The sequence below is a fragment of the Falco peregrinus genome, chromosome 8, assembly GCF_023634155.1.
Source record: "Falco peregrinus isolate bFalPer1 chromosome 8, bFalPer1.pri, whole genome shotgun sequence".
Taxonomy (NCBI): Eukaryota; Metazoa; Chordata; class Aves; order Falconiformes; family Falconidae; genus Falco; species Falco peregrinus.
In genome coordinates, this window is record NC_073728.1 from 63,934,846 (window position 1) to 63,962,509 (window position 27,664).

Consider the following 27,664-nt stretch of genomic DNA (forward strand, 5'->3'; position numbering starts at 1 on the left):
GGCGGAGGCGGCCGGGCCGGGCCGTGGCCGTGGCGGTGGCCGTGGCCGGCTCCACCTGAGGGGCCTCCGCCTGCAAACCCCACCCCCGGCCGCTCCCCCGCCGCTGAGGCCCGGCCCATGGCGAGGCGCTCGGCGGGCTGCGCGGCGGCGCGGGGCGGCCGCTTCCTACCCGTGCCAGACGGGCCCACAGGTAGCGGCGGCCGCAGCTCGGCTGCGCCATGCGCGACTACGAGGAGGTGACCGCCTTCCTGGGCGAGTGGGGCCGCTTCCAGCGCCTCGTCTTCTTCCTCCTCAGCGCCAGCATCATTCCCAACGGCTTTAACGGCCTCTCCATCGTCTTCCTGGCCGGCACCCCCGAGCACCGGTGCGCCGTGCCCCGCGGGGCCAACCTGAGCGGCGAGTGGCTCAACGCCAGCGCCCCGCTGGAGCTGCGGGGCGGGCGGGCGGTGCCGAGCCGCTGCCGCCGCTACCGCCTGGCCGCGCTCGCCAACTTCTCGGCGCTGGGGCTGCGGCCCGGCTCCGACGTGGAGCTGGGCTCGCTGGAGCTGGAGCCGTGCCTGGACGGCTGGGAGTACAGCCGCGATGTCTACCGCTCCACCATCGTCACCGAGGTGCGGGGGCGGCGGCGGGGCGCGCTGGCAGCGGGGGCGCGGGCGGGCGGCCCCGGCGGAGCCAGGGGGAAGCGGGCAGTTACCGGGGCACAGGGGCAGCGCCCCCGTGGCTTGGGGCATGGCCCCGCTGTTCGGTCGGTCGTGCTGCCTTCACACTGAGATCTTCTGTCTGCTTCCACTTGCAAAAGGAACCTCCAAGTGCCTCAACCAGCGCGGCAGCGGTGCGGGAGCTGCTGGGCAGTGCAGGCACCTCACCTGGCGTGTCTGCGGGGCAGGGAGCAGGGTCAGCACAGGGACGGCGCGTTCGGCTCAGAGACCTCTCTCAACTCGGGAGATCGACTGGGTGGTAGTAGATCGAAAAAGGTGGGCAGTAGAAGTCACCCTGAGTTGTGCAGAATGCAGCAAGCTGGCAGCCCTGGTCCGATGCTGTGTCCAAAAGGATCCTGGTGGTTGCTGAGCGCCTGCGATGGCCCTGCTGTGGCCGTGCCCGTGGCTTCTGTCCCCGCACTCACCTGTGGGCCAGCCTGGCTTCGCTGCTGCTCACACGCCCTCCAGTCCGGTCTGCGCCAGGGCCCAACCAGCGCTGCGCCGCCGGTCCCTCCTGTTCCAAGAGAAAGCTGTGCAGCCCCCCACGCTGGGTTCAGATACAAGGAAATGGACTTTGAGGAATACTTGAATTTCAAACCATGTATGGGTTTATTTTCAGGAAGTTGTACAGCCCCGTTGCCTGTTTGTGCCCATGGATAAATTTGACAGAGCTGGAACTATATTTGCTGTTATTTATTGCTTTGCAAAATGGGTGTTTGGATAGTGATGGGTGTGAGTGCTTAATGACCAGAAGCTGATCTGAGCACAGAAATCCTCTTCAGGAGGGCTGGGGTGAGGAAGGGAGCAAGGGAGAGGAGCCACAGCAGCACAGGGAGGCATGGAAGTGGTGACACTGGGGTTGTTGGGAACTTCCCTTGAACACGCGCAGCAAGGGCTTGAGTGATTCTGACAAGTGGCACAAGGCATTGCCTCACCTGTCTCTGAAGAACTGCTGTTTTCCTCAATAAGAAAGCTGTTCTGAATTTCTAGATCCTGGTCATTGCTGAAATGCACTGTTGTGAAAGGCTGAGCTGCTCTTGGGGCAGTGTAAAGAAATTGACATCTTCTTGGGGCAGTCTCACTTAGCTGAATGTACAGGTTTCATTCCAAGTGCCTTACTGTAATGGTTGTCCAGGCTTAGATGTGGCTTCAGCCAGTACTTTGTCTTCAGAGTTGCTTCCCTGAGCTATGGCCTACTGTAAATTAAGATGTCTTGAGCTATCAGGGTATTGTCCAGGAGTCTTATAATCTATAAAAAACAGGAGCTGCTAACATTTTACGGAGACTCCCCAGAAGCTCTGGCCCGTTGTCTGTATGGTTTGGCAGATGTTCTGTGTCTGTGGGAGGTAGTGTTTGTCTGCCCAGACATCATGCACTGAGGCAGTATTTTTTTTCTCCTTTAATATTAATGCTTCTGAGGGAGTTTTGCAAGAACTGTGGCCTTTCACATACTTGTAGGTTTTCGGTGTTAAACTTGTTTAATTTCTTGGCTTGGTGCTGCTGGTTTTATGATTAACTAATCTTGTGTTTGGTTGCATATCTCTAACTTGTTGAATAATCATGAGGACCTTTGTCCCAGATTTCCGTAGCCAACACTAGGAGGGGGAAGGGGGGATTTTTTTAAAGAAAGCTTTTTGCTGAATCTCTTATGACTCTAGGGAAAGGCCTCATTTATGGTTCTGCTTTTCAGGAGAGACTTAAAACATTCAGTTCCCTCTCAGTTGGAGAGGCTTCCTTTTCTCACACAGGCTAACAACAGTATGTTGTTGTTAGCCAGTCTGCAGTATTTAAACAGCTCCCCTGTAACAAAATCCCTTTCTGTCTCTTGCTGTTTGAAATGCTGTAGCTCAGGGGATAAGAAAAGCTTTACTTTGGCTCAAGAAACCATTTGTGTTGTTCCTATTCCTCCATAAGTCCCATAAAAAAAGAATGTAGGAGTAATAAAAGTTTGTATGTGGTAGTAAACGGAATAAAACTGGAGTAATTAAGGGAAAAGGCTAACTTCTGCCCATTGTGGCTGTTATGGGGCTGTACTGAATAACTGGGAATAGAATTGAGCAGTGGAATTATTAAGAGCATGAATGAACTGGAAATATGATGTGATGAGGAGATGTTAGACAACATAGCAGTCAAAACATTTTAGTCCATATGGGAGTAATTCTTACTTACTGAAACATAAATAGTATACACGTATCCTTTGTCAACCTCTAAAAATGTATTGCCTTATTCATCAGTTTGAAATCAGAGCAGTGCAGGTGCTGTGCTCCAGAACTGCGTGTTTTATGCCTGTTGTGCTCTTAACAAGCTTCAGCGACTGTTCGGCTTTTGCAGAGGAAGGATGCACATGGTGGGAATTGCCAAGTGTCCTGAGGCTTGGTGCAGGGTTGGTGCTCTGTCATGCAGGGACATGCAGAGAGAGTAAGTTCTAGGCAGTTATGAAGGCTCAGAAGTTTCCATTCCCTGCACACCAGGGATTCAAGTGCCCTGCTGTATTGTCAGAGCCCTGTTCCTGAAGGTCAGTGGGCTATGCCAGAAGACCTTCGGGAAACAAGTGGAGAGTGCAATGGTGACACCTGGAATGACACGAAGAGGCACTGCGATACAGCTGTCAAACCAGAGGTTTCAACGTTCACTCTTTGTTGGAAGGCAGAGAGATGCATTTTTTGCTTTACCATAATAAAAACACAGGCTCATGCTAGACATTGTAATTTATGGAATAATAGAATGGTTTGGGGTTTGAAGGGACCTTAAAGATCATCTAGTTCCAACCCCCTGCCATGGGCAGGGACGCCTGCCACTAGACCGGCTTTTCTAAGAGCAGAGCTAGGAGCTGAAGTGTAAATCAAGCTCGTGTCATCCAGGTTCAGCTCTCACTGAACTCTTCATTAGTGTTAGCCACCCCCATGTTATCTCTCATCTTTTAAAACAGGTGCATTCTCTTTCTTTCTGTAGGTTAATAACTGCTTATTTTTCTGGCTGAAGTTCATACTGACAGCTTTTCAGCCCCAGATGCTGATAAAGTTATGGAAAGACCTTTCGGTGATTTTCAAGTACAAAATCTTAGTATTAATAGTCTTGTCAGAATAAGGGAAAAAAGGTCTAGCTTTCATTTAAGAAGTAAATACAAATAAATGTCTGACATGTACAGAAGTACTTGTAAAATACTGAGGTTTTAAAGGTGTGGTTTAAGAAGCACGCCATGCAGGACTCCTCAGAATTCTACAAAGTGCAGGGTCAGAAATGTGCAATTGATATAGTTTAATGGAAACAATGCTCTTTTAGAGGTACCATGGACAATTAATGATAGGGTAATGTTCTCATTATGCTGTCTTTACCTTTAATTTAAAACTCAGCTCGTGTTTCTCAGTTTCTGATGTCTGTGCCTTGTTTCCTTTTTCTCCAGCCATCTCAAAAATCTGATATATGGGGGAGGGTGAAGTTTCTGCACTGGAATTATGAAATATTTGGCACCTTCCTTCCTGTTCTATGCAAGTTTTACCTCTGTCAAAATTTAAAACAACTACAAGGAGAAAAATTGAGCGGAATCTATATTTTGTAGATACAGACCTCTGTTTACATTTAGCTGATAAGCTTTAATGTAACATCTGGAACTTCTAAGTATTTGAAATATACAAATGTATTTTCAGAGGAAAGGGTGTTTAATAACAATCATAGCTTTCAAGTAAGAAGAGGATATTTATATGGGTACGGGCAAGACCAGATTCGAAGGTTATGAGATGGTGAGATTTTTTTGTTGTTGTTGAACCTGCCTCTACTTGTGGAGAGAAGCAAGTGGCAGGAGAGAGTACAGGATATTGGATTAGTTTCAAAAATTTTTGCTAACATTTTGATTTTGAAAAGAAAATATTAGTACATGGAACTATCCCACTTCATTTTTCTATCATGTGTGTTATTCTTGGCAAGAGACGAAAACAGGTTTGGGGGGGGGGGAAGAGTGGGAGGACATGATACATTGTAGCTGTAAAAAAATTCCTTTTCTTAAAAGGCTTTTGCTTGTAACACGGGTGTAACCAAGTAAGGCTATTAAAGTTACTGTGTTTGTCATAGTTCTTCTTTGTTTAGGGTTCTCGTTAATGGTGTTAGGGAAGTGGGAGTTCTCCTGTGGTGGAACAGTTCTCTATAATCTGAGAAACATGCTTTTTTCAAGTGAGGTCTTAAATTATGTTGTTGGTGGTTTTGCAACTACTTCTGTAACTTTCCAAACGTACTTGGTAGTGGTGTGTATTTGGTGGTGGTATGTATTTGTTTGCTGTGATGCTGTATTGCAAGAACTTCTGAAGTTTTGAAGAGCACGCCTGTAATTAGACTTGCAATCTCCATGTTATGATGCATTAAAAATATTGGGCAAATTTTATGTTTAAATAGGATACAAATCTTGTTACTAGCAACTAGAATGTTGTTACTTCCTGGTTTGTCATTTCTTGCAAGATGATACAATTGCAGTGAAAGTGAAGCAGGGTAAGGGACCTGCATCAGTGACTGGATGAGAGCCATTGCAGGATTTACTGTTAGTAATTCATGAAGTGCCAGCTCTCCTTTCAAGGCAGGTGATATTCTGCAAGTGCAGTGGAAGCAGAGCCTGTACACAGGAAATTACTCTTCAGCCCTGAAGGTTTTAAAGTGCCTAGAGATCTTTGGGAATTATATTTTTTACTTGTATAGTGGTATCTTCAGCTGGACTTGCAGCATTCTGTCTGCCTAAACTTGCCTTGCAATTTTTGTTTGATGCTGTTATTTTATGCTTTTAATGTTGTTCCACAGTTTGTAGTTAAAAGAATTCAAATATTTCATCTTGGAGTCTGAATTTTGTTGTGATTGCAGTTTGTATGAAAACTGTAGGGTAGTTTTCTGTTTGGGTAGAGGTGTTATATTAATGTTCAGTTTAGTATTGGAAAGGTGTAAGAAGGAACACAGGAATCACTATTCTAGCAAGATAAACACACTTCTGCGTATGCTGCTTAGTGTAATTCTGGATAAACCTGCATTAATATTTCTTGTTCAGGTTGTATTGTGATAAAAGACTGGAAGCTAATAAAATGTGGTTGGGAAGGACCTTGTGTTTGCGGGAGGGAGAAGATCTGAGGGAGTAGGTTGTTTTTTATTCTTCCCAGTTTTGTAACTGGGCTTGCCTTATAGCAAGAGATTTGGATACGTGGTTCCAGGTAGCTGACTTGCTGTGTAAGAGATGAAGCAGAACTTGGAAAGGATTCTCCTAAAGACATGCTTAAGTGATGACTGTGAATACCTAGGACTGTTTCATACTCTAGTCCCAAACCTGTGCTCGAGAAGTAATGGCTTCAGTCCCTCTGCCTTCTCCCCCAAGCTGTCTGGATTTCCTGGTCGTTTCCATAGCCTGTCTTCTTTTCCCTGTCCCCTCTTTCCACCTGTCCTCACCAGCAGCTGGTATCAGCCAGGAATCGCTTACGGAGGCACCTATCTCCCCATGCATCTTGACTCCAATGTGCAAGTGATTATTGCTACTAGGTGTGAGGCTGCTGACAAAGATGTAACTCAACCTGATGAATTGTTTGGGAAGTAGCTAAAGCACAAAATATCTGCAAGCTGTCTGAGAAAGAAGATAAGTTTAAGCTGCAACAGAGGATGTCCTCTTCTAAAGTTATAATAAAATTGAGTGAGAATGCTATGTGCTGTGCCTTGAGCATTGGGTACCAGTGTTCAGCAGCTCGGTTCTTTGCAACATCAGCAGCTGCTCTTTGAAACAAAGCTGAAATGTTTTCCTCCTGTTTGGAGCCCTGATACCTTGCTGAGGTTAACCTTATCTCATTCACTGGGGCAAAGGCCATTAGAGCTAGCAGGCTAACTCAAAGGACACTAAGAAGTGAAAATAGCACATGATTTTAGAGCACTGGGTCACAGTATACCGTGTCCAAACAGCACTGCCAGCAGCATGTTTCAATCAGTAACTACTCCTGGGACACTCGCTCTTTGCAATGCTGGTCTTCTAACAGTAGTACTTTGGTGACTTCTTTGTGGGCAATGTGTAGTTGAGTGAAGGGTGTAGCTGCAGGATGGTTCTGGGAGCCTGCTGCCACCACCACTGACAAGAAATAGTAGACTTTGTTGGTGAGTCATTAAAAAGTTGAAGACTTCAGCATTCGTTTACCTGGGGCAAGGGGTAACAGACCTTAAAATCCCTTTGTTCTGATGGTTGTGCATCTATGGAGTCTGTAAATAACTGGTATTGCACAACCAAAGTCATTTTCCTTGGAAACCTGATACTGAAGTTCACTTTGAGGCCTGGTTCAAACGGTCTTCAGCATAATGGTTCCTAACATTGCTGTAATAGAGTGGACAGAAAAACAAGCTGCTAATAATTGCCATGTTTTAAGGACCAATGTGTTTCCACCTACCAATGCAAGAAGCTATTGGCAGAACAGTGCAAAACATTTCAATACCATAAACTTTTTCAAGCAATGTCTCTACCTCAGTGGTCTGAAGAAAATGTTTGTTGCTGGGCACAAGCATGCCAGCATCTGGAAAGCCAAATGTTGCACAGCCTTGTGCCAAAGCACAGGGTGTAAGATGAAAGAAGATTACTAACTTGCAAGCACAGGGTGAGCAGCTGGAAAATAATGACTTATTTAGTAATGATAGATATAAATCACCGAGCTAGATGTTTGGCTAGTTAGATTTTAATTCTGTTTTTGAAGGTGTCTGGCTCCAGTAGCTGATGTAAAGATAATTCTTTGTGAGTAGACGAGTCTTTATTAATACAGAGTTAGTATTTGTGGTATTTATTTTCTTGGTTAAGTGTTGTCATATGAGGGCATATGATAACCACTGAAACCTTTGGCCTGTATAAATTTGATAATGATCTTTTGTTACGTATCTCCAAGTTGCCAAATACAATTTGCTGAAGCTTTCTGGCTGGATTAGCCTCTGTGGTCGTCACAGAATTGCCTAAACTTTCTTTAATCTATAATGTAGTACAACTTCTGTTCAGTAAATAGAGATTTAATTATAAATGTTAATTGCAGATTTTAATCCAAATGTTATTGATAACTATAGTAAGTTACATCCCTTACATGAGTGGTATAAATTTGTTAGCACATTAGGAAGCCACAGTTCTGAAAGGAACTTCCATAATGATGCATAATTGATAGTGTCGGTAGGATTTGCTGGAGCATTGCACTGAGCACTGGTGCTTGTGCTTGAGGTGGTGTGAGGCTGGAAAGGTTTGGGGAATAAGTACAAGAATAATGTCAATGGGTATGAAGTCTGATAGAAGGAGATATTTTTTTCAGGCACAAAACCAGTCAGATTTATCAAAGGAGAGGTTAAGAAATGACTTGCACCTTTTCCCAATTTGTAACTGTATTCATTTTGTTTGCCTCTATGACCATAAAAAAAATAGTAATGATGGACATGAATTCATAAGATAGCCCAAGGCTGGCAGCTGAAGTTACACAAACAGCGATGAAAGTGCAGCCAGTATGAATGAGCATCATTCACCTCTAGAAGAACTTCCAGTTCTAGTTCAAAACTGGATGCTCTTCCATGAAATAAGTGGTGGCTCAGTTGAGTTTTGCCTTTGGGATCGCCGAGTGGAAGGCCATTGCTGGTGTTGTTCATTCAGTGCAAGGTTTTTAGTGATCCTCCAACCTTAAAACATACATTAGGATGTAGTTGTAGTGTGAACTGTTAACAGACTGGGGGCTGTGAGGCTCCTGGAGTCAGAGGCATTATGCTAAGGAGGCAGGGCTGACGGACAAAGCAAAATGCTGGCAGGGGACCATGGACAAGGTGTGGATGGCAGAGCTGGGACGTGCAGCAGCTGGGTTTCTTATGGGGTAGATCAAAGCATTGATGAGTGTTCCAGTACAAATTTTAAAAAAAATTAAGAGTAAAACATGCTACACTTATTAATTTGTAACTGGGGGGCAAGGGGGCTTAATTATTAGGGTTAGGGTGAATATCTTTGTTTCAACCTTTTAATACAGATTAAAAGTTTCTGTCCCTCAAACATCAGAAGGGGCCCTGTGGGAGCTGTTTGTGTAATTAAGTTCGGGAGGGTTTGGCCTCACATCAGAAGCATTGGGTGCCTCCAAATTCCTCTCCTGTGGGGCTGCAGCCCCTCCTGCCCCCAGCACGCAGGCTTCTGGGCAACATGGTGGGACTGGGAGAGCACTGGGAACTCCTCCAGCCACAGCATAGCAGTGAGGTAAGGGATGAGGTGTCCCTGCTGGGTTTTGTCCTTCTAATATTTGCACGCTTTTTTCTCCCCAGATAACCAAAATAAAATTAAGAGTCTTTCAATAATAGCTGTTGGTATAGGTACAAAAATAATATAAGTGCTGCTTCAAAAACACCAGACTGAAATGGGTAGGAGATTGGAAACTATTGCAGTCTTCATTTAAAAAAAATATCTTGTTTTCTTCTTCTTCTATTACTACTTTTTTTGTTTTGTTTTAATTTTGGAATTTTTTGTTTGTTTGGTATGTATTTCTATTTGTATTCCAGAGATTATAATGCATGTTAGTTAGGTTCTCAGTGAGGAGTGAACAGTCTCCAGTCTCGTTCAGAATGGTATTAAAGTATTTTTTCTATATTCTCGTTTCCATAGTTCAGTATCTCTTATATTAGAAATGTGAAATTTTAATGGCAAACTTAGCCACATGCAGGGAAGTTTGGAATCTATTCTGACTCCTTCCAAAACCAGCAGAACTGCAGCAGTTTAAGGGGCTGCAGAGCCTTTGAAAGGGACCTGAACCAAGCGCATTATGAAATAATTAGTTACCATCACTCATACATGTGTAGGTGAAATAGCACAGCCATCACCTGTGTAAAGAAAGCCACATGGGTCACAGCTAAAGGTAGTGTTGGGGCTGGATGGTTTCCGAGATGGCTCAGGGTGGTGGCCCTTGCCCATTGCTGCTGGGCATCCCTTGCCGTTACTTTCATGGAGCTGCATCCGTGCAATAGGTTAGTTATTTGTTTCTCTCATGGAGGTTTTCTGTCCAAAGGGTATGTTTTCATCTGGGCTGAGCAGGAAGAGGAGATCCTGTTTGTTAAAAGGCTTTTGTGTTCTCTCTCCTTGCAGTGGAATCTCGTATGTGACGACGACTGGAAAGGACCCCTGAGCACCTCCCTGTTCTTTGTGGGCGTCCTGCTTGGATCTTTCGTATCGGGACAGCTCTCAGACAAGTAAAGTATATACACCAGAGCTGCTGGCTCTTCATTTGTTGCTGTTTTGTAAGCAATTCTTGTGTGTGAAGTTTTTTGTAAGTGTCTTTCTACAGCTACTAACATGTCTTTGTTCTGTGACTGGCTAATCTGAATGTAGACAGAGTATAGACTAAAGGTCCTGCACTAGAACAGAATGTTACAAAGATTGTTGGTGGGTGTTACCTCTATCTGTTTATTTTTTCAGTGAAATCACTTCTCAAGCAAACTGGTTTTATGCCAGAAAGCAGGTGTAAGAGATAAGTTTCATGTGGAAAAAATCAATCAATGGCATTCTTTTCTAATTACTTTGGACTATGTTCAGAGAGATCCCTAAGGCTTGTTTTCCTTTCTTTGAGGTCAAACTTAAAATTCTTTTTTTTTTATAAACACACATAGCTTCTCTTCCTCATCATCAAATGCAGCATATAAAACCAATGATCTGCATTTGTAGAAGCTGCAAAGCATGAATGCTGTTGAGCTGTACTCCAGAGAACAAAGGCTTCTTTATCAGTACAAACATTTTTTTAAAAATATAAAATGGAAGACACCATTAATTTTTGTGATCTTGACTGTTTGTTTCTTTGGGGTTTTCTAAGCTCATTTTTTCTGATTCTCTCCCTGGGATTTGCTGTGCAATGCTTTGTGTGCTGTCTTCCTGATCCTCAGAGAACACGTGATCCTCTAATTTGCTGATTTACTTGTAGAGTTCCTGTTTTTTGGAAACATAATCCCTATGCCACAAATCTTGTAGCATCATTCAGGGCCTTTATGTTGTTTCCTGCTCATCAGGTTGGACCAATCTTGAGCTTGGAGGCAGTGATCCTTGAAAATGAACCAGCTCTCCTGGACTTCTCTCCAGATCCATATGCTGTTGGATTTTTCCAAATAGATCCCTGATCAGGCCAGTGTTTGCTCTCCCTGTGATCCTGCCTTCAGCCTTGATCCTCCCCTCATGATCCCGCGCTTCACCATTGCGCAGCCAGCAGCCATGGCTGCTGTCGACCTTTACATCTCCGAACAGTTCTCCCTTGTTCACGAGCTTGACGTCCACCAGTCTCTCCCTTTGTCAGCTCCTCAGTCATCTGCATTAGGGAATTGTCATTGATGCGCTCCAGAAACCACCTGGGTCTTGTCCTTCCAGCAGGTACTGGAGTAGTTGAAGTCCCCCATGAAGACAGGCTGAGAGCGCTGGGGTTGTTCAGTATGGAGAAAGGGCTCCGGGGAGACCTTATAGCAGACCTTCCCGATTTAAAGGGGCCTACAGGAAAGCAGGAGAGGGACTTTTTACCAGGGCATATAGCAATAGGACAGGAGGGTACGTTTTTAAACTAAAAACGGGTAGGTCTAGATTAGATATTAGGAAGACATTCTTTATGGTGAGGGTGGTGAGACACTGGCGCGGGCTGCCCAGAGCAGCTGTGGGTGCCCCATCCCTGGCAGTGCCCAGGGCCAGGCTGGACGGGGCTGGGGGCAACCTGGGCTGGTGGCCGGTGTCCCTGCCAGTGGCAGGGGGTTGGACTGGGTGGTCTTTAAGGTCGCTTCCAACCCAGACTATTTCTTGATGGCCTCTGCCTGTGAACACGAAGCTTGCTGTGGTTGTCTGAAGAATGCCTCTTTTACCCTTTTCTGATCAGGTGGTCTGCAGCAGACACCCATAGTGGTGCCACTGTTGGTCTGCCTGCTAATCCCAACCCATAAGCGCTCAGCTTACTCGTCATCCATCCCCAGGCAGAGCTCCATGCTTTCCAGCTGCTCTCCCATGTGAGGGACAATATCTCCTCTTTGCTATGGGGAGTCTCCTGCCACTTCATCCTGGTGCTGCTGCAGGTCTCGGATGCTTTGTTCAAAAGAGCTCTCAGCCCCTCCGCTGCTGCAAGGATGCTGAGTGTCTTCCATGGTCACTAACGAGCAGGTGACACAGGAGCTGTTCTCCTGGTGGCAGAAGCCACCAGCTTCACACTTTCACAATCATGGGAGTCTCCTGCAGGTCCTTCACAGAGTGACAGAGATCCTCACCCCGTGCAGCAGCAACTAGCTCATGGTCAGGAGTCTGCTCCAGCCAGGCTGCCTGCGGTCTTCTGCTGCCGCCATCTGCCCATCTGGTACGGAAAGCTGTGCAGCAAGCCTGTGCCCCGCACCTGGCCAGGCACGACATTGAGACTGACAGGATATTTTGCAGGGTCCATTGTGAATGCGTCATGGCCTGCCCGAGGCTTGTGGCACCAGCTCGAGACCCTCTGCTTGAGTCTGACTTTGGAGTGGGGTGGACGTCCTGTCACAGGCTGCAAAGTCTGCTTATGTTGTGGGGCTGCCCGGGCCAGGACATCAGCACTGACCCTTGTAACAGCTTGATGGGCTGGGTTTAGTTTAATTACTTTGGTTTGGTTTGGTTTTTAATACTTCACTGATAGAACTGCCAGAGTCCCTTAAAATTGTTTCTTTTTTTTTTACGAAGTGGAATGAAGATTGCAGCATGGGATCACTAACTGATAATAGCATCTTACAAACCTGAGTTTTACTTTTCAGAAGCTTTCCTTTCTTTTTTTTTTTTTTCCCACATGCTAATCTATGTCATACTGTATGCTCCTTAGAGGACAAGGAGCACCTAATACTCTTGCATTTTAAATATTTTGCTCCCAGTGATTTGTTTCCCTGTTCATCCTATCAGTAAGAAGGAAATAGCATTACAGCACATACTTAAAGGCAACTTAACTAGCAGCCCTTAGAATATTGTTTTCTCTGGGCCAGTGGATTTTTTCCAGTGTATTCAGAATAGCTGTGCCCGTGTCACGTTTCCTGAACCTCTGCTTTCTGCAGATATATCTCCCTAAGTATGCGTGTGAGTAATCTTATTTTTCTGTTTCTGAAGATTCATTCATGCTATTGTATAATCATGTCTTTTTTTTTTTCTTTTTTTTTTCTTCTTTTTTCCCCTTTTTTTTTTTTTTTTTTTTTTTTCCTCGTCCTTCTAATCTGTCCATGGAAGGTTTGGCAGGAAGAATGTGCTCTTTGCAACTCTGGCAATGCAGACTGTCTTCAGCTTCATACAGGTCTTCTCTACCAGCTGGGAGATGTTTTCAGTGTTCTTTGTGCTGGTCGGCATGGGACAGATATCTAACTACGTGGCAGCATTTGTTCTTGGTATGAAAGTCCTGCTGGGCACAGTATGTGTTCTTCCGTCTTGTGTTTTTCCTACTCCTTTTCAGTACTGGCTTAGGTTGATGGCTTAGGTTGATTTGTTTTGCCAAGCAGCACTGTTAAGAGTGTGTCCTTACTATGCATGGATGACTTGTCCTCTCCTTGGACATTCCTAGTTGATAGAGGTGCAATCTGAATTAATTCTGTGGCTTACCAACCTAAAAAGCAAAATGACAGAAATCAATTATTTGAAATAAAGTCCACCTTCTAGCTGGAGAGATGTATAAGACATGATTTTTCAGGGATTTCTATTGTCCATTTTGGGGCCTAAATGCCTATTTGACTTAAAGACTTGCAAAAAAAATAGTAGAGTAAGTGTTATAAAGTCCTTTAAACAGCCTAGCATAAAAATTTAAATGACATAATGATTCTTGCTTTGTAGATCTTCAGTATAACTAAGGCCATATATGATCATGGGAATGTGAATTACCTGATGAATCTGACATTTGAAAAAAAAAAAAGGTTTTTTTCATTAATGTTATTTACAGTGACCTCACTGTCCAAAGTACCAAATGCTGGCAAGAAATTCCTTTTGGGCCAGAGAAGGCCAGTGCAGCCGTGAAAGCAGTGTTCAGCTAACCTCACTGCACACATCCTGCTGCAACATCTGTAATCTTCTTTGATTTCTGTGGAAAGAAGGAAGATTATATTTCTTTCTATGTTTCTTGATTTGCAGGTCCCAAAGCATTTCAGAGGGAAGCACTGACCCCTGTTTGTGCGTTTAATTCCACTGCCAGTAGCCTGGCCTTTGTTAGTGATTCAACATGAACTCCACGTGTGTACACCGAAAGAGTGTGAGGTTTTTTGGCTAATAGCAAAATAGTCTTTTAGAAGGTGATATGGGTCAGGAGCCTAGTTTAGGCATCTCTGAATTATTCTTTAAAGAAGCTGGTCTTTCTCCATGAGCTGGAGAGGACCTGATAGAGATGAAGCTGAGGTTAACTGTTGTGAATGTTTTGTAGTATGTCAGATGGTTTTAGCTCCTCAGGTCAAGTGTGAGATTCAAAGAAGATAAAATTAGGCAAGTATTAGCTACTTTGAGTTACAGAAATATTGTATGGCCCAGTTCTCTTCCTTCTATATGTAGAATGACCTGGGTTGATGCAGGATCACTGCGTGAAGCAGTTCTGCGGTGCCTCTAAAACTGGATGGCAGACCACGCTATATACTGGGACTATCAGTGCAGTATGTTTCAAAACCAATTCTTAGAGGTAGTTTTCGTAAGTTACTTGGTTGCTATTAAGTTAAAATATTAATCTTCACTCTGCTGTTTTGAACAGGCACTGAAATTCTTGGCCAGTCAATTCGTGTGCTGTTCTGCACACTGGGCGTTTGCATATTCTATGCATTTGGCTACATGTTGCTGCCGCTGTTTGCTTACTTCATCAGAGACTGGCGGATGCTGCTGCTGGCGCTTACTTTACCTGGGCTGCTCTGCATCCCGCTCTGGTGGTGAGTATAACTAAGTTAAAAGACTTTAGTCTTTAGAAGCTCTTGTCTGCAGATAAATTTTAAGATCCAGACTCCAAGCCAACCAGCCTTTACCAATGACATTCAGAAATGGGCAGATGAAGAACGGACATTGTGTCTTTTACTCTTCCCAGCTGTTTAGCTGCAAGTCCACAGCTTTGTGGGTGATCTGATTCATGCCTGGAAAGCCTACTCTTCATTTTCTGTAGGCTTCTATAGAATTAAGTGGTGTACATGCAAATAATATAAAAAGTCAATAAACTGCATCCTTCTGCACTGACCTGTAATCCATAAGCTTTTAAAAGCAGGCCTGAACTGAGGGCAGGAGAAGCCAGTTGTTTTGGGAAGCTGGGCAATGCTAGGGTGACGTAGAGCTGACAAGCTACAAAACAGGACTTGCGTATCTGTGAGACTTCGTGTTTTCCTTCTGGTTAATGAGGTACTTCTAGGTGGTGTGTAAAGTTGAAGTGGTCCACACGGGGGTGGTGTTTCTTCACGTCCACTAGCATTTGTGTTGGAGATGCCATCCCGTTTTTTAGAACATTCAATGACTGGTGAATTCTGCTTTCTGACTTGCCTTTATGTGACAGTATTTACATTTAGTAATTTTATATGTGTTATTCTCTAAGAATATGCCTCTTAACGTACAGCGTGCTGCCTGTGTATTCACATTTCTGAATTTCTTTAAACTGTTTTCCTGTGCTTTGAAGATTTTTATTGCTTTTTTCAGAGTCATTGCTAATTTCCTCAGTACTTCTAAAGCCCACAAACGCATTTTAGTCTGCTCTTGTTCAGTATACTAGTCTGCTCTTGTAAATCTGATTTCTGTTGTCATTGCTCTAATTTCTGCAAGATGTGGCAAGTTTTGAGATTTTCATGCCTGGAACAATGTGTATTGGTGTCTGCAGCAGTGCTTTCTGTGGAAATGTAGGCTTGTTATTCTGAACCTTTTCTGCAGGGTCATTCCAGAATCTCCACGGTGGCTGATCTCCCAGGGAAGATTTCAAGAGGCAGAGGACATCATCCGAAAGGCTGCAAAAACTAACGGCATTACAGCCCCAGATGTAATACTTGACCCTAGTGAGGTAAGATTCATTTAGCAGTCCAGTTGTTTGTTGGACTTATTAATGACTGTGTAAAGTTATTAATTTCCAGATATGACTTAGCAATATATTACTTCTCAAATGGGTAAAAGGTCATCCTTTTTCTAAAAAGCAGAATACCCTTTCCCCACAATTCCCTTGGGAATGACAACATGTATTCTAATGCAAACATCTTTTGGATCGGTTTACAGCTGCCTCTCTCCTTTTAAACTCTAGTTTTTGTGGGAGGGTAATGAATTTGAGGTACCGGTTGCTTTGTGATCCAGATACTTGGGCTGAACAGATTTTATGCTTGTGCAGTGTAATACAGTTCTATAAAAGTTTAACACAGAACTAATCCTGGCCAGTGGCACTGAAAATAATGTTAACCTAGTTCATACTCAACTCCAATTTCTACTCCATGTTAAGGAAAGCAAAACTCGAGCATCTTTCAGGGTGGTGTAGCTAGCAGTATCTTTTCTTTCCTATCTATTTCTTCCAACATGTTTGTGTTCCCTCTGGGTATCTCCCCTTTGTCTGAGCTGTTTGGTGACCTTAAGGCATAGAAGCAGTTCCACACTCATTCAAACGTGACCTGCAAAAGTCAGACAGACAAACTGTTTGCATAATCCGGGAGAATGGACGCCTCTTTTAGGCAGATCTGTAGAATCTGTCTGGGCAGTTGCCCAGTTGTGTTCTGGTTGACAATTGACTTTGTCCTGTCATTTACATGAAAATCTCTTGCACACTCACTTGCTTTACAAGGCTTCTGTAACAGGCTAAAAGGGGAATGGTTAGCCTTTAGACTGTAGTGTGTTTGCTGTTGAGATTTAAATAGCTTCACTTGGGTTGAATTAGCTGAGGGGCAAACCTACCTGTTTGTGCAGACTTACTTGTACATGGTAGGATAGAATCCTGGTCTTGCTGGAACAGAGTGAGAGTGCCAGGAAAACCCAGACCTTCTTCTGATAGCTTTTCCCCTAGATTTTCATTAGAACGTGCCTTTTTCCTTTTTTTTTTTTTTTTTTTTTTTTTTCTCTCCTTCCTTCTCACGCCCATTGCCAGCACTGCAGCAGAACAGAAAATAAGCTCTGGCTACAACATCTGCTTAAGGTCACTGTCCCTGGAATTCTCTGTCTCCCATTCTTAGAAAGAAATGCTGCTTTGTTTGCCGTCTCTGAATGGGACTGGATTAGAAGCAGCAGAAGGCAGGGGCAGGAGTGGGGATGTTGCCGCAGGGAACACTGGACAAGGGGAAGAAATGCTGGCTTCTGCCGCAGGGTGGGCTGGAGTATACGGTGCATGTTTACAGGTAAATAGTGGCACATCAGCTTTCAGAAACGCAGATTAACATTCCGACACTCAAAGGAAAATGAGCTCCACGAACAGGCATTGTTTGAATGCAGAGCTTCTTCCATCTTTTTACTTTTTAAGGTACAAGTAACGCTGTGGCCAAAAAATGTGTGCAAAGCTTCTCTACATCAGTGGTCTGTTTACAGTGTTCTTGTCTGCTTTCTGAAGAGCTCCAAAGCAGAAGGCTCGCAGCATCTCTTGAGTTTTTAGGAAACATGTTTATGCTGCAGAGAGGTTCTCAGAAATCCATCTGGCCCTTAGCCCTCGTGCATTTGGAATGTGAGTTTTGGACAGAGGAGCAACCCCAGCTCGTGTTTGGAATGTTCCTCAAACCCGTGCAGGTAGGGAGCAGCACCTGCGGTATTTAGACTCCAAAACCAGTTAGGATCCAGCAGGTGACTGGTTGCAAACAAGCCATGGAGCACAAATAGGGCCTGGTTGGTTGAATTATCCCATATGAGGGGGATGGAAATGTTTGCTTGATAGATTTAATGTCAAACCATTGTTTTGCCCTCAATGCCCTTCTCATAGCTTCTTGTTCTAGCTTGTCCTGCTAAGGATCATCTTGTCTGCTCATGGCTCCTAAAAGGCAGGGTTCTTTTTTCTCAGCAACTGTGATGCTGAATTTTAGTGTTCCTGGTTTTGTTTTGTGGTTTGTTTGGGTTTTTTCTCCATTTTTTTGTTTCCTGTTTGCTGGTTTCTTGGCAACAAATAGTGGCAGAACTGGAGAGTACTTAGGAAAGATCATGTGATTTATGAGAAAGGGCTGAGAGCTGTAAAGCTGCCTGCAGTCTGTGTGGGGGGAGGTTTGTCTTCAGGCAGAGTGAAAGCCATCAGATGTAAAGAACTGTTTACTTTTCATAGAAAATGAAGATTTATGAAAACAAATACACTGAAACTTGGTGTACATGAGCATCAGGTTGTTATTTTATCCTCCAGGTCTTCAGAACAGAGTATCACTCGGGAAGAATTTTCGCCTGACTTGCAGGGGTTACATGAACTTCGTGTTCCCATTAGCTCAGATAAAGTTTAGGAGACATTGAGGAGATAATGTATATTTTGACTTGAGGGGCAAGACTTAAGGGCCCCAAATCAGTGTCCGGCAAGTAGCTTGCTAAAAGAAACTTTGCTAACTGAATATGGAAGAGAGGTTCTTGAGGAATGAAGTTAAACTAATGGTTGCTTTTGTCTTTATTGGTGTGTTGTGTCCTGGAATACATCCAACTACTGCTGGACCAGCCTGGTGTTTTAAGGAAAAAAGTATTAAATAAGCTGAACTAATGCAGAATAGAGCATGGTATGTTAGTCCAGGCGGAAAGTGTTCTGAAAAGTGTAAAGTAGTGAGTAATTGCATTCTTTTGAAACTACAATTATAGTTTACTTTTGTTGAGAACCGTTTGCACATACCATGAAAAAGTACACAGTGCCAACAAAAGGCATTCAGTCTTTAAACATATTAAAATTTAAGTTGACTTTCTCAGGTCACGCTGACTTAAAAAAGTCAAGGGAGAACATAATCTTTGTGTACGGTTTATTGTGCTTGCACATAACAGGTCTGTCAGGCAAGAGTGATTCTTCTAGTTGTGCAAAGAGGAGTCTTTACTTAAATATTGTGTCTTGGCAGTACAGTTCAAAAATTGTCAAAATTAAAAATGTTTCAGTATTACCTTTTTCATTTGATAATTTTGAGCTGCTAAGATGGATGCTTATTTCTTCCTTGGTTAGATTTCCAACTGTTGATAGTGTCACAGATTTGGATAGATACAAAATATCCTATCAGAAAAAAGAATTTGTGGAAGATTGTAAGATCAAAATCTTGTTAATGTTCATACTGTAAGACTGTTAAAAATACCATTAAACTGATGAGTAAGTAGCCTGTGATAAATCCTGAAAACATCCATCTTTTGTGAAAAATGTGACATGCTCAGAAAACTGTGGTTCTTCAGCCATATAGTGTTTATCACTTTATCAGAGTTCAGCCATTATCAGAGTTGATAATTTGAATCATTTAGGTTGGGAAAGACTATTTGATCATCAAGTCCAACCATAAATCTAACACTGCCAAGTCACTCATCCTCTTAAATCACCTTTTACATATTTTGAAAAATCTCTCCCTTGTTACCCCTTGTTAGGGGTCTAAATTAATGTCCTGATTTAAAAAAAAAAAAAAAACAACCTTAAATGATTTCCTTTTTTACAATCTTACTGAGCACAAAACTTGTTTGCATGCTTCATGGATGAGTATCTTCCATTGTTTACATGGAAGTGGTTTTATATTGAGGAGCTAGAAAGTTTCAAGGGGAAAGGAGAAGCTTGCTCTCTTTTTGCTTATATTCTTAGAAGAAGGTCTCAAAAACAGGCTGGATGATGATGGGGACTCTTCAGCTCATTAGCCGGTTTGTCTCAGTTTAAATACATTTCTGTTAGGTCCAGCATGAGGAGTCATTTACTAAATCTGTCCTGCTGCAGTTTAATCTTGTTATTTCTTGCCTTGTCTGCAGTGAACATGGAAGGACAATTTATCACTTTTTTTTTTTTTTTCTGATCTTGGAAGACCATTTAAGATGCCCTTGGTCTTCTGGCCCTTAGGCTAAATAAACCTACTTCTACAGATCACGTTTTCCAAATGTCTCATCATCCTTGCTTTCTTGTCTGAGTGCAGTTGATTTCCGTGATCCTCAAGGCACAGTGCTGTAAACTGGATGCAAGAACCCTGCCAGAAGCAATATATAAATCATGAATTAATGCTGTTTCTTTATAATTCAAGTATAAAAGTAACAATGAGCAGTTGTTTTGTGAAGCCTTGGGCAGAGAAAACTTACTAATTTCAGCCTAAATTTTAAGTGACTTTAAAACTTTCTTTCTTTAACTTTAAAACTACTTTCACAGGTTGTTGGCTCTTACAACTTATAGGTGTTTCATTGAAAGTGAAGCACCTGTTTTAGCTCTGCAGTGTATGAAAATACTGATGTATAAGTTGAAGGGGGACTTATTTTCACAATAATTCTGGTTGCAAGAAGTTAATGTTCCTGTGGTTGGTTGGTTTGTTTTTCAGCTGCAAGATTTGAAGTCCCAGAAGCAACAGACGTACACCATTTTGGATCTAATGAAAACCCGAAATATCCTAACTATCACAATTATGTCAGTGATTCTTTGGTAAGCAAGTGCAGTTCAGGTGTATGTAAGCACAAAAGGAGCAAAACAATTGAAAACTGCTTTTTGAACACTTAAGGTATTCTGAAGAGATATGGACAAAACCAGCTCAAAAACCCAATGACCTGCTGGGTGAAGGAACCAAATTGTTGCAAACATGGTTACGTAGGTTCCTCATTTCAGTAACAGTCTAGAAACACATCTGGATTGTTACTTCTGAAGCAGTCAGACATATCCTGAATTGAGTAAGAATCAGATCAGCTGGCAGTGATGCATGGGAATCCTGCCTGATACCGGCCTTGGGGAGTGCTCTGCTGACTGTAACAAAGTCTTTTAAGAGGAATGAGTCATGCCCTGTCTTCGTGTCCCCCACCCCCCCCACCCCCGCCAGAGATCTACTTCCCAGGGGTCTAAACACCAGGAGGCCTGACCTGGGTGGGGAGAATCTTCCCATCTCTTTTTCAAAGCTGTCTTTGAAGTTCTAATCTGAGATTTCCCTAAACTTTCCTGCTAGCTCCTCTGTCGACCTGCCATCTTCAGCTTGGTTCTGCACTAGCTGAAGTCATACTTTATGCTCTATTTGATTAAATGGTTGTTATTTTCCTGTACTGGGAATGTCAGTGAAGCTGTAATTGCTTAGAAAAGAGGAGATGGAGAGGGTAACTTAGCCTGCCAGAGGCCATAAAAATGAGCTTCTACTAGTGCATGTACCTACAGTGCCCTAACCAAGAAGGTCCCTCAAGTGCTTTTGGAGCTAACTAAGTCTATTTGCTGCCTTTTTGAACAATGTTCCTGTGCTTTAGTGAGGCAAAGCCCTGGAGTTCAGTCCACCAAGCTGCCAATGCGTACAAGCCAATGTTGCTTTTTGGGTCCAAGGATGACTTGGCTAATATTTAAGCCAGATTCCCTTGCCCATCACCAAGCACAGTGTTACAAACACACTGAGAAAGGAACCTGAGCAGAAAACGGCTCAAAAAAGAAAAGTAATATTGCTTCTTTGCAGAAATGTCAGTACAGTTTCTGTATACGGTTGTCTTACCTCCAAGACCAATTGCTGACTCTCACCTTTAATTGGAAATGAGCTAGAGCATTAAGTCTGTCCTAATTCTAAGCTGCATGGAGTAGATCAGCAGCAGGTTCCTAGGCACAGCCGATTTTGTGTCTCTGGTTGTAAAAAGCAAATGCAAAACCTGTTTGAACAGCATTTCTGGTAGGAGAAGGCATCTGAGAGAAACAGTAATGTGGCAATATGTAACCCATTCCATATGCTGAAGGGCTTTTTACCACATGGTAAATGAAATTTTATGATGGGCAGGAAGCGTCGAACATATACAGCTGACTTACGCAATCTTGCCTCCTCTTGCAGAGAAATATTCAGTGATTTGGGCAATTTTTCCACTCTTTTTACCTTGCGTATCAGTTGCCAAACCTCCTTTTAATTAATTTCCAAAAATGAAAGTATCTTATGCTGACTCACAGCAATGTTTTCCAGCCCATGGTATACTGATGGCATATTTTGCGTTATGAATTGAGAGAGCTCATAGAAGAAGCTCTGTAAAAAAGCACGCTTGCAGATAGCAATAAATCACTTTTATGCATTGCTGAGTGTTTTGTTAATTTTGAGTAAGCAGCAGGCCTTTAAACTAATCCCTTTGCTGGGTTTTATCAGGGAGGAGGAAGTTTGGCTTCTTGTCACCCTGGGATGTGTAAATACCGTTAAAAGTTTTCCTAGAAAATGTATCAAGGTTTGCCAATGTGATAAGCTAAGGCAAACTGCTACTGAAAGTGGGTTCCAGCAAGCACCGTTTATTGTATATATAAATAACTCCTGGGAGCACAGGGCTGGACATATTGCACAGCATTGTGGAAATCATCGCCTAACTACCCTGGAGGAGAATAGCTTTAGCTGGCAGGGCACACAGCAGCGGAGCGGTTACCCTCAGCTGTATGACTGCATGCTTTGCCAAGCACACTAGGCAGGCAACTTATTTTAAGCAATTGGACTGTGAAGGCTCTTCCCATGTGACGTGAGGAAGAGCAGATCTTTTGTCAGCGATCCACTTCATGCTGTACAGTGATTTTTCTCTGGGTTCCGTTGTAACATAGATGCTGAAGGAGTTGAAGTGCAGAGTGCTTTGTGCCTCAGTGTTGCACCTGAACTTGATGTCTTGATCTGGTGCCCATTATTTCCTTGTTTACCATGTGATACTTGGTGAAGCATAACCTTCTCTTCCCAGCATCTCCCAAGACACAACAGGATTTGTCTCCAAGGCCGGTTGTGTGTTTCCCTTGATCATGTGGAACCCAGATGTCATCTAGCAGCAGCACAATTAAGATGGCAGTGTTCCCAGCCCCCAGGCTCTGTCCTGCTGCACTGACCAGCCCAGGCACTGAGGCATGCAAACGTGACTTGGATGCTGCCCAGCCAGCTTGGGGCACAGCAGAGAAAGTCCCGGATTGTTTGGGTCTGCCAGGATGCCCTACTCCTCCTCTCTGACTTTATACACAAAGCATGGAGGGTAATGATCCAGAAACAATGTTCTCCACCCAGAACTCCCTGGTAAACATGATAGGAAGCTACTGTAGGCCTCGGCAGCAGTGAAATTCAGTAGTCCAAACTTTCAGCCAAAGGCTGTAACCACTAGTAATGGGAACTGCTGTATCATTGCATGAATGATCATCACTTATCTCCTGGGGTGACCAGCAGTACGGAGGCTTAGTGAGAATTAGGCAGACCCTCTCCATCAGCACAACTAGCAGAGACAAATGAGATGTCTTAAAAGTCCTTGCAAGGTCTGAATGGGAGTGGGATGGACAGTTGCAAACTCATGCAATGGCATCAGAAAAGAAGTATGACTTCTGTAGCTGCAGGACCATCCAGCACCTATGACCATGGACTCGTACACCTGTGCCTCAGCGAGGCTAGCAACAGCTCTGGAGCTACCCGGTTCTGTTAATGCTGAATAGGATATTTTTAGGTTTTTTAAATATATTTTATTCTTTGAATTCAAGAGCAGCTTGAAAGGTAAAAAGCATCAGGACTGTTTAATTGTTGTCTTGCTGTTTCTGAAGTCAGCGCTTGAGCTGCTTCGGAGCTGAACAAATCTGGCAGATGCTGAGTTTGCCTTACATAGTGATTTCCGTGTTTGAGAGATGTAAGAGAAGGTCATGGCAACCTCAGGAAGAACAGAAATTTGTCTGATCCTGTTGTTCTGCTTCTTTCAGGATGATAATCTCTGTCGGTTATTTTGGACTTTCTCTTGACACACCTAACTTGCATGGAGATGTCTATGTGAACTGCTTCCTCTCGGCAGTGATTGAAGTTCCAGCCTACGTTATTTCCTGGCTGCTGCTTCGAAATCTGCCTCGACGGTATTCAATGGCTGCTGCGTTATTCTTGGGAGGCTGTGTTCTTCTCTTCATTCAGCTGGTGCCTTCACGTATGGAATCATTAGTTGATCTCAAATATGTATGATAGGTGAAGTGCAGTACCATGCACTGGGCGGATGTGGAGGAAAAGTGTCCTGAGGGGACTAAATACAGGTATCATGTCCTGTCTTAGTCCCTCTTCCTTGGTTCTCAGTGGTGCTGCACAAGGAGCTCACACAACATGTCAATTCAGATGCATTTTTAAAGGTGGGTCATTGGCTCTGTGATGTGTTGGGATTAGCATTGTATTCCAGTTTTGCCTTGAATGTACATCCCTGGCGAGGTGCCCTGGTAAGGCCCAAGTGTAAAACCAGGACTAGACCCACCAGAATTTAGTAACTGGAGGTGACCAAAAGGCTGCAGAACTTCCTTCCCAAGCAGCTGTCAGTGACTGGCTCTTGATGTTATATTCAGGGGTTGTTACTTATCAAAAACGCTTCCACAAAGAACTTACTGAATTAGTGTTGTCAGTTAACTGTACTGAATTAGTGTTGATAATTAAAATAATGGTTGGCAACTGGAAAGGAGGACGAAATAACATTTATTGGATACCGAACCATATGCATCTTTAGGCCAGTTGGATTAATAGCGTTACAGACTCGTTACTGATGAAGTTAAGTATGGGGGGTGGTGTGGGGTGTGTGGTGTTGCTTAGCAGTTGTTTAAAAATCAAAGAATAAACAAAAGAGAATGTGCAAGAACTGCCTTGCTTATTTTGTACAGGTGATGTATGTGTTGCATTCTCTTTAGGTTTTGGGCTTTTTTCTTCTGTCCTTTTGAGTTGATCGGACACTGATGCAATCTGTTTTGATTTTCAAATTAACTATCCCAGTTAAAGTCAACCCAGCTTCCTGTAATTAAATTATTGACTTGTAGCTAGGAATGTTAATGAGCAACCAGAGCAGGGAACCAAAAATAACTTGTTTCAATGTCTAATTTTGTTCGTTTTACTAAAAAGGAGTATATGTCGTTGTTTGCAATAGCAGGCCCCTGAAATCTGAGAGGACCTTTCCAGTTCTTGTTCTGTTCTCCTTATTTTTTGCTTGGCAGGAAGCCTCATGCTCAAGAGGAAATGAAAGTTGAGTCCTAGTAATTTAAAAACAAAAAAACCAAAACACTAACAAAAAAACCCATCCAAAAAGCATTAAAAATGTTGCCCATGCTTGTAGACATGTACAGGGGAAAAAAGACACCAGATACTGGAATTAATTGGGCAGGAGTTATACAAATACAATGGAATTAAGAATTACCATGAATTGGCAGAGCTGTATGGAAGTCCTTGCTATGTTTTGATTTCAGATATCCGTGCACTATCTATTCTGCTGGTGATGTTGGGGAAATTTGGGATCACATCTGCCTTTTCGATGGTTTATGTTTACACGGCTGAGCTCTACCCAACAGTAGTGAGAAACATGGGAGTTGGAGCAAGTTCTATGGCCTCTAGACTGGGCAGCATCCTCTCACCTTACTTCGTTTACCTTGGTAAGTTAACTAGTCTGTGCAGGGGCAGGGGAGATGGTGGTGGGTGGAAAGTGATGCTGTTTACCCAGGTGAGTGTTCTGCCTCTGAGGGCTTTTGGGCTTTTCTACTGTTCTCTGTTTCCAGGTCCAGGTGTCTTGTGCAGCTGCAGGTAAAAATAAGGTCTCAGCATCTCTGAGGATTGATTGTAAAGGAGAGAGATGGCCTTTTGTGCCCTGTTGAACAGGTGCTCTGAAGACTCACAATGCTACTGACTCAATAGGGACAGCTTTTATAGCTATTGTTTCCCAATAGGAAACTCTTGAGTTCCTAAAACCACATTTATAGCAACATATGCTTTGAATGCCAGGCTGTGAGGGGGGGGTCAGTTTGCTTGGTTTTTACTGAACACATAAATCTTGGCAGGATAAAGCCCTGTATCTAGGTACAAACATTATCAGAGACTTAGAGCTGATGCTACCTTTTTTTTTTTAATTTATGTTTTTTATTCTGCTAGGTGCCTATGATAGATTCCTGCCTTACATCCTGATGGGGAGCCTGACTGTGCTGTCAGGAATTCTAACTTTATTTCTGCCAGAAAGCTATGGTATGCCTCTTCCAGACACAATTGAGCAAATGCTGTTGGTGAAAGGGTAAGTGTCACTTTCTGATCTTAACACACCTTTTCTCTGTTCCAAGGAGTGGACTTGCTTGGGTATTGTCAGAGTGAGGGGCTGGTTTTGGTAGTGTAGTTAATGCTCTGTTGAAAATATAAGAGCTTGGCTGGAATCCTGGTCCCTCTTCCCAAGTGTTTATGTTCGTATGTACATCTCTTGGCTCCAAATTTATTGTTTTACTCTGAGGACTGAACAAAAGCACATATGGGAAATGCATTTATAAAAGTGCATTGCTTCGTAAAGGTTTAGGGACACTTTGTGGGTTATAATCTTATCTTTCTAGGTTCTGAAAAATCATATAAGTACTGGTGAAGGGCTGAAGTCTTCCTATTTAGTTCAACTGGCCTAAGAAGGCATTGAGAGCGTTTGGCCTTTTGCCATGGCTCTGGTTGAAAATGATACATAATCATACACCTGGAGTAAGAAAGGGATCTGTCCAACTCAAGTCAACAGGGTATTAAAATTAGGAGTCTGTAATGTCAAGTAGGACTCAGGATATCAAAGATATTTTCTTCTCTGTTCTCTCATCTTTTTTTTTTTTAAGTTTTCTTTTTTCTTTCTTTTTTTTTTTCTTCCCCCACCCCCACCCCCCCAGATTAGAATACAGACCTGCCTCTAATGGCACAAGGGATTCCAAGGAGGAAGAAGAAAATCCAGAGATTTTTAAAAGCACAGCTTTTTGATGGAACTCCTGCGTACTTCCTGGTGGACTCAAAGTTAAATGGACTTTTCTTCTATAATTCATTCTAGAAAGGGCTAGTGGCCACACTTTGTTCCTGTAATTTTAACCTTATTTATTAATTTAAACACTGTGTTCCGTACATTCTCTTTTTATATGAACATACATACTGTATAGCCTTCAAAGAGATTTTTCAGCCACAGTTGTTTTAATGCAGTAGTACTATGGAACAATCTGATCAATCCTTTATAACTTTTAAATGTATAGTTCAGCTGAAAGATACTTGAAAATGAGTTCAAGAGCAGGCAGGGTACATGGATTCCTCAGTGAACCTTCTCCAGAGCTAATGCACATCAAGAACTAAAAATTGCCAGAAAAAGCTGCTAATTGGGTTTGAGTCCTTGACTTCTGTCTCTGGACAGAAAACTTATTTATTATAGTTATTACAGTGAAGGTTATGAGAACATGCCTTTGTCTGATCTTAGACAAATTGCTTTGCATGTGCTGAATTTGTTAGGGAATTCTGAAAGATGCAAAGGAAGATTTTGAGAATTAATTCTAACTTGATACGTTTTAACTGAACATAGGTTGAAAGAGTTGTCTTGCACAAACTGTTTGTAGCACTGAAGTTTTGCTCACAAAATTCACTTGATTCCAATGCTGGTTTTCAACTGTACCTGCATGGTGAAGTTGTTTACATCCGACCCTGGATGTGGCCTGCTTCCAGGCTGGATTTATTTTAAATTATGCAAAAGGTTTCATCCATCTGTGGAGGGAGTGGTGTTAGTTTGGGGTTCTTCCCTTTTTGACGTGTGGTGAAAGTTTGTCTAAATTGTTTTAATGTCTTCTGTGCAATTTGGATGATGGAAAACATTCTCCTGTGTTTGTTCTGTGCCTTTTGCACACGTGCACATACGCACACAAATAATATATTTGGAGATAAATGTTTGTGTTAATTTATGCCACTGCATTGACCTCGTGGTGGAATGTACTGAGAACAAAATTCAGAATGTATTTCTGACCACTGGTTCTCAATTCTCAAGTGCCAACTGTGTGATTGCTGAGGTCTGTTACTTCACTTAGCTCATGTAATTGATGATTGTTTCTGAATTGTTTTTAAAAAAATCTTGTTGACAAGCTGCCAAGAAATTGTTCCTTGGGTTGTGGAAGCACCTGTGGCATTGCCTGTGTTTCTTTAAATACATACAATATATATGTACACCCAGTGTTCATTTGTGCTGTTGCGACTATACTTTGACA

The 27,664-nt window shown here is 43.0% G+C and overlaps 1 protein-coding gene across 1 annotated transcript; it reads left to right on the top strand.

Moving 5' to 3' along the window:
- On the top strand, positions 1–27,623 carry LOC101920386 (organic cation/carnitine transporter 2). Its single transcript, XM_055812986.1, has 10 exons — positions 1–611; positions 9,781–9,884; positions 12,892–13,046; positions 14,384–14,555; positions 15,532–15,658; positions 20,064–20,164; positions 23,387–23,601; positions 24,890–25,072; positions 25,566–25,701; positions 26,321–27,623. Exons 1-10 carry the CDS (start codon positions 219–221, stop codon positions 26,406–26,408), a joined length of 1,674 nt encoding a protein of 557 aa, XP_055668961.1. The 5' UTR covers positions 1–218; the 3' UTR covers positions 26,409–27,623.
- Positions 27,624–27,664: the final 41 nt, after the last annotated feature.